The sequence below is a fragment of the Carassius auratus genome, chromosome 24 (assembly GCF_003368295.1).
Source record: "Carassius auratus strain Wakin chromosome 24, ASM336829v1, whole genome shotgun sequence".
Classification (NCBI taxonomy): domain Eukaryota; kingdom Metazoa; phylum Chordata; class Actinopteri; order Cypriniformes; family Cyprinidae; genus Carassius; species Carassius auratus.
The window spans coordinates 19,135,109-19,141,626 of NC_039266.1; the positions used below are offsets into that span (position 1 = coordinate 19,135,109).

The window sequence follows — 6,518 nt, forward strand, 5'->3', positions numbered from 1 at the left end:
TGTTGATTTGTGTTGGCGTGTCTTTTTCTGCATTATGTGTAAAGTGAGGGAGGATTGACTGCTGTGAGTCAGGCTAGAGTGCCTTTGACAGGCTGAATATGTTTCTTTCTTTTTTATTTCTTTCTTTTATGTCTACATAGATGGACCCTCGCTCTGTGTATGATTACACCTGAGCTGCTTCAGCAGGCTGTCTCAAACCATCTCCACATTTCCCCAATGCTTTTTATGACATGGAGAAAAAAGTTTTATAAAATTCAGCCGGACACATTCTTATACAAGCTGTCAGGTGCAGTGGGATCAGAAAGTATAATAAATAATCCAGTGCATTCAGTAACTATACATTACAATGCATCTGTTTCCCCGAATAGTAGTTTTAACACATGCAGGGGGAACATATCACTTACATAACAGCATTAGACACTGCCACTTGAATGCAATACATCTTCCCAATTAAACTTAGAAGAGCTTCTGTGATGGCTGAATGTGCAGTATTTTTGCACTACATCATCGAATTACTGTGCTAAGAAGAGTCTCTGTGCCTTTAGGTTTGAGGGATGAGTAGTACTGTCTCTATGGGTGTTAAAGCATTGATGTAGACCTCTGTGGAGGCACTAGGATCTCGGTGAACATTACTCTGGCCCACACACATCAGCGCTGCAGTGAAAAGTTAAACACCTCCTATATAACACCCCCTCTGCAGCTGAGCGCTAGTGTGTAGGCGACTCTCTTCCTCAGCTCAATCCAGAGACTTACTGACGTACATCTGTAATTTACTGTCAGGCAAAATGTGTGAAAAGTTTATCATTAGCATGTCAATCACTTTTGTGCTTTATCTACTGAAAAAAAGGTTACATTAGTACCTAAAAGGAATAGTTAATCCAAAACTGAAAATGTTCTAGGCCATCTAAGATGTAGATGGGTGTCTTTCTTCATCAGAATAGATTTGGAGAAATGTAACATTCTCTTCAGCGAATGGGATTTATTTCTTACAAACATGCAGCATTTCACTTCAGCAGATGTTAATTGATGGACTGGAGTCGTGTGGATAACTTGTGCATTACTGTGAAGTTTTTAACAGCTATTTGGACTCTCTTTCTGACGGCACCCATTTACTGCAGAGGTGATGCTGCTCAGACAAGCTTAACTATTAATATTGCTCAAACATTTTAATCTGCTGTGCCATGGACATAAAAGATACTTGATACAAAATTATTATTTTTTTCCCATTAAGGTGCCCTATTTCAGTCAATTACGTGTCTTTGAGCTGGAAAAAGTGCTATCCTGTAAATAAAGCTTTAAAAAAATGACGAAAATGTCAAAAAGTCCCACATGCATAGATGCCTCCTTTTTATTCAGCAAGGAGGCATTTAATTAATTAAAAGTGATTTTTTCAAATAAAGCTTTTTCTTTTGAATTTTCTAAGCAAAACACATTTACCCTGAGACTCAACTATTTTCTGCCATTCTCCATCTGTGGTCCTTGGAGAGTCTTTAACCACTCAAACTCTCCTTCTCACCGCACATAAGGACGATATAGACACACGTCCTCTTTCAGGCAGATTCGTAACATTTTCTGTTGATTGGAAATTCTTAAATTATTGCCCTGATGGTGGAAATGGAAATTTTCACTGCTCTTGCTCTTTTCTTAAAGCCACTTCACTAATTTGTGAAGCTCTATTATCTTTTGCTGCACATCAGAAATATATTCTTTGGTTTTTCTCATTGTGATGGATGATTAAGGGCATTTGGGCTTTGTTTCCCCCATTTATATTTCTGTGAAACGGGAAGCAATGGCCGGATAATTTAATGTTCATAATCACCCTGGAGTACCCAAAATTGTGAATATTAATGGGATTATACTTCAGAGTTATTTTTCTCTAAGAATTTCTAGGGGTGTCCTTAATTGTGGCCAATGTGTATTAGAGAAAAACATTTATTTCATAATGATATTTCCCACCATTTTAAATTCTTATCCAATGAAAGGCTAGATTTTTGTGATTTTTTTTTAATTTTAAATAAAAGATCAAAAGTATTAACAATTTTCACAGCCTTCATTGATCATATTTACCAAGGGTGTCCATATGTTTGGGCATGACTGTATATATATATATATATATATATATATATATATATATATATATATATATATATATATATATATATATATATAATAATAATAACCAGAAATATGTCTTGAGCAGGAAATCAGCAAATTGGGATGATTTCTGAAGGATCATGTGACACTGAGTAATGATACTGAAAGTTCAGCCAGCATCACAGGAATAAATTACTTAATAAAATATAGATACTATATCATTTAACTATACCATTTCAAAAGATTTTACAAATCTTACTGACCAAATTTTGGAACTGTGGTGGTTTAATGTGTTTTGACTGTAGAAGCACACAAAATCATCCTTCAAAACCACACAAAACATAAGCAATAGCAAAACAGCACTTTTCAATGCACTCATCATGCTGGCCATTTGAGGTTAGAAAGGATAGGATTCAAAGAAGAAAACCCCTCAAGCATTAGAACAAGCTTTTTAAGGTAATCTGGCCACTGGATACTGACTGTGCAAGGAGTTTATTTGCCAAACTGTAAGTGTCTTTAATTGCGGTCTAGTTGTGTTCAATACACAGTGCTAAATGTGTGGATGGACAGAGGAGGTTCAGTTCACACATTCAGCTAGCTGATGATGCTCCTCTTTCACATGAAGCAATTATGATAGAGAACTTCATTGTGAAAATGGACCCTGATTAAATGTCCTTCCCCACTTTCAGCTCTCATCGTCAAAGATCTTGTCTGCTCTGCCCTGATATTTTCTCCTCTGTGTTTTGGTTTATTTTTGTGCTGAAGTCTAATAATGATTCCACCGAAAAGCGTTAAGAGCAAATTATGTTTCATTAACGAAAATGTCTCTGAAGATTTCACAGGTAAGAAAAGATCAATTCACACTAAGCCAACTGTCTTTCATAACTTATTTACACTTATTTACAGAGGCGTCAAGGTCTTGAAAAAAGCAACTTTGTCATTGTTATGCAGGTCTGTGTATATGACATTTATTTGGTTTCTTACCTCCAAGGTGAGATCTTTGTAGAACTCCTTGCGACTTTTTAGATCAGTCATTTTTTCCATTAACTTTGATGCCTGAAAGAAAGATAAGTGAGTTCAGTGGGGAAAATATAAGCAGCAGAAACCACTGGGTGGCACTAGTGATCATCTTTTAATGGTTGCACCTGCTGTGTTCAGACTGGGTAGGCGCATTCTTAGTTCAGAGATGTTTTCTCAAAGTAGACTTCACAGCAAGATTCATTTTTATGCAATCTTTAAATGATTAGTTCCAGAAAACTTCAGAAACTTAAATAAGACTTCATGCTTTTTAAAAGCTTATAAAAGCATGTTTTATTTTGCAAGTTGCATCTGCCAAGGTCACTATTTCAGGAGAGTAATGTTAAAATAAACATCCCTGAGCTAGTGGGAAGAGCTTTATTAAAATAAATATGGAAATAAATAAGAGAACCGATGAAGTGACATATGCAGACAAGATTTTTCTTGTGTTTCAAGGGTTAAAAGATTTCAGAATGTTTCTTTATATATTTAATTTGTTATATATACAAAGCAATAGTTCAAAATTTGTTGAAAATGTATTCGCCATCAGGCCATCCAAAATGTACATTATTTTTTCATCAGATCAGATTTGGAGAAGTTTAGCATTACATCACTCGTGAATGGGTGCCGTCAGAATGAGAGTCCAAACAGCTGATAAAAACACCACAATAGTCAACAAGTAATCCACAAGTTAACATCTTGTGAAGTGGAAAGTTAAATGTTTATAATAAACAGATCCATCAGTAAGATTTTACCTTCAAACCACTGCGTCTAGCTAAAATAAGTGAGTCCTCTATGCATAATACTACTTTGTCCAGTGAAAAAGGCATCTCGTCTGAATCAGAGAGAAGTATGTACAAAACAAGCACGATGTACAAACGGAAACAGGCCAAAACAATTCTAAACAATGTTAGTGGACTTTGATGTGAGAGGATAACACAGAGGATGATTTTTTTTTTCACTAGCTGGAGGACGTGTTATTATTGATTATGGACTAGTATTTTCCCAGAATTAACGGTTTCAAGTTAAAATGCCTCAGTGATGGAGTTAATTCTTACAAACGTGCAGCTTTTCGCTTCACAAGACATCAGTAGATGGACTGGAGTGGTGTGGATTATTCTGATGTTTTTAACAGCTGTTTGGACTCTCATTCTGACGGCACCCATTCACTGCAGAGGATACAGTGGTGAGCAAGTAATGCTAAATTTCTCAAAATCCATTCTGGTGAAGAATCAAATAATGTATTTGGACAAATAAGACAAACACACAATATATTCATATATATATATATAAACATAAACCATTCTGCAAATAAATAAACAGGACACTTTTCAAGCAACATTTCACAAACAAAAGTTTTGCTACTGTGAGTTTCAAATGAACAAAATGAAAGAAAAAAAAGTATTTCAGTATTTCGCTGAGAAATAAAAATTATTTTATGAATGAAGTGTCAATCTTGTTAAAAGAAATCAGACAAAACCTAATTCAGCCACATTTACTGTGTAAATTAAGCTGTGAATATTGTGTGAATTTTAGAAAAAGAATGATCGTTTATTTAAAAAAATTTTTTTTAAATATACATATACATATATATAATAAAATTAACAAAAATATGCTATATAGTCTCTGAGAGGCTAGGCTGCGCAGTGCTGTATCTCCACAAAGCCATAGATGGCATAATGCAGGGACAGGGTGAAAAACAGTCCTACCTTTGCCAGTTTGACTTTATAACGGCATCAGAAAGGACCCTGCTGGAGGTGGGAGATACATTTATTATTCTCTGCTGCTCGTCGCTCGCACCTGTTTGTTTTACTAAACTTTTAAAAGTACGATTCGTCTCTGAGCCGTTTAACCCAGCGGTTAGAGAGAAAGAGCTTCCTCTGCTGCTGTTGCTGCTCTGCGCACGCGCACTTCTTAAAGAACAGTCCACTTCACCCCTCTTATGGCAGGACACGCACACCTGTAGGGTTTCGTTTCTCTACGTGACGTAGGAAACGCTTCTACAAGATTAATGCACTGAAATTAATTTTAAATGAAAGAAACCGAGTGTTATGGCAAAATAAACCACTGCATCTTGATCAGGACGGCTGTAAATTACTTTGGATAATCTGTATTTGTATGCTGTGCACACGTATACCTTCATTAGTGACATCAGATTTAAGAAGCCTACTATCCACCTTTTTTTTTTCTGCAAGAGCGGGCACGGCCATTTGTTATAGGCTTGTCTGAGATGCGCCTTGCCTCACCTGAAATGTAAGCGAGAGTAGGCGACTGCAGTGAGAGGATTCACGCTCGTGCACAGTGTTGCTAATAAACTGGATGTAATATAAGTTCTGTTGCTTTTATATGAAAATTAATCAAAAGAACAAGACACCCATTTAATTACATACCAAAGACGTGTTTTTTTTTAAATATTTTTTCTTTAACACAGTGTAAAATGTGTTTTTGCCTATTTATTTATTTTTATAAAAATTAAATTGCATAACCCAAAGAGATCGCTCTTTCGGATAGTTTGGAAATATTCACACATAACATATAGATGACAGAAATTACTAATTGACTTTAAATCATATAACACAGTAGCCTACATAAAATAGACCTAGTACAACAGTTACTAAATCAGTAATAGTAGCTAAGTAAATAATGGTTGTTTGTTCACTGAAAGTAACTAAAAATACAGCTTAAATAGTTTATAATAGTTATATAATAATAAAATGCAATTATAATATAATAATTCTACTCAATTTTTATTTTTATTTTTTTTACATATAAATGTTCAGGCAACATGCACACTATCATTGTAAGACATTTATAAATTTTTCGAAATACATAACATTTCAAAGAATCAGAAAGACATACTGTTGTGTCTAAATCAGGAGTGTCAAACTCAATTTCTGGATGCCTGGAGCCCTGTAGAGTTTTGTTTCAACCCTGCTCCAACACACAAGCCATGCAGTTTTCAAATAAGCCAGAAGGACTTGATTAGTTGGATCAGGAGGGTTTAACTAGGGTTGATCTAAAAACTGCAGGGCTCCGGCCCTCCAGGAATTGAGTTTGACACCCCTGGTCTAAATGGTCAATAACACCCTCACTGTTTTAAATAGTTGGTGCTAAATGCTTTAGTCTTCATACAGCAAGCAAGCCAAAGGCAACAGTGGTTAATAAAGAAAAATCTGCAAGATGTCGATACTGGAGTAAAAAATCTTTGGAAAATCTCACACATTCACATAAAACGGCTTACTTCCGCATTGAAAAGTAAATTGGATTTTATATATATATATATATATATATATATATATATATATATATATATATATATATATATATATATATATATATATATATATATATATATATACACATTTTACATTTACATTTATTCATTTAGCAGACGCTTTTATCCAAAG

General features: G+C 34.8%; 1 protein-coding gene across 1 annotated transcript in view; it reads right to left on the minus strand.

Moving 5' to 3' along the window:
• Positions 1 to 5,005, minus strand: part of LOC113042526 (phospholipid phosphatase-related protein type 5-like) — a 50,600-nt gene extending 45,595 nt beyond the window's left edge. The window contains exons 1-2 of the mRNA XM_026201442.1: positions 4,821 to 5,005; positions 3,079 to 3,150 (exon numbers count right to left, since the gene is read on the minus strand). Coding sequence (XP_026057227.1) covers positions 3,079 to 3,138 — 60 coding nt within the window. The 5' untranslated portion in view covers positions 3,139 to 3,150; positions 4,821 to 5,005. The remainder of the gene's footprint in view (positions 1 to 3,078; positions 3,151 to 4,820) is intronic.
• Between the last annotated feature and the right edge of the window lie 1,513 nt (positions 5,006 to 6,518).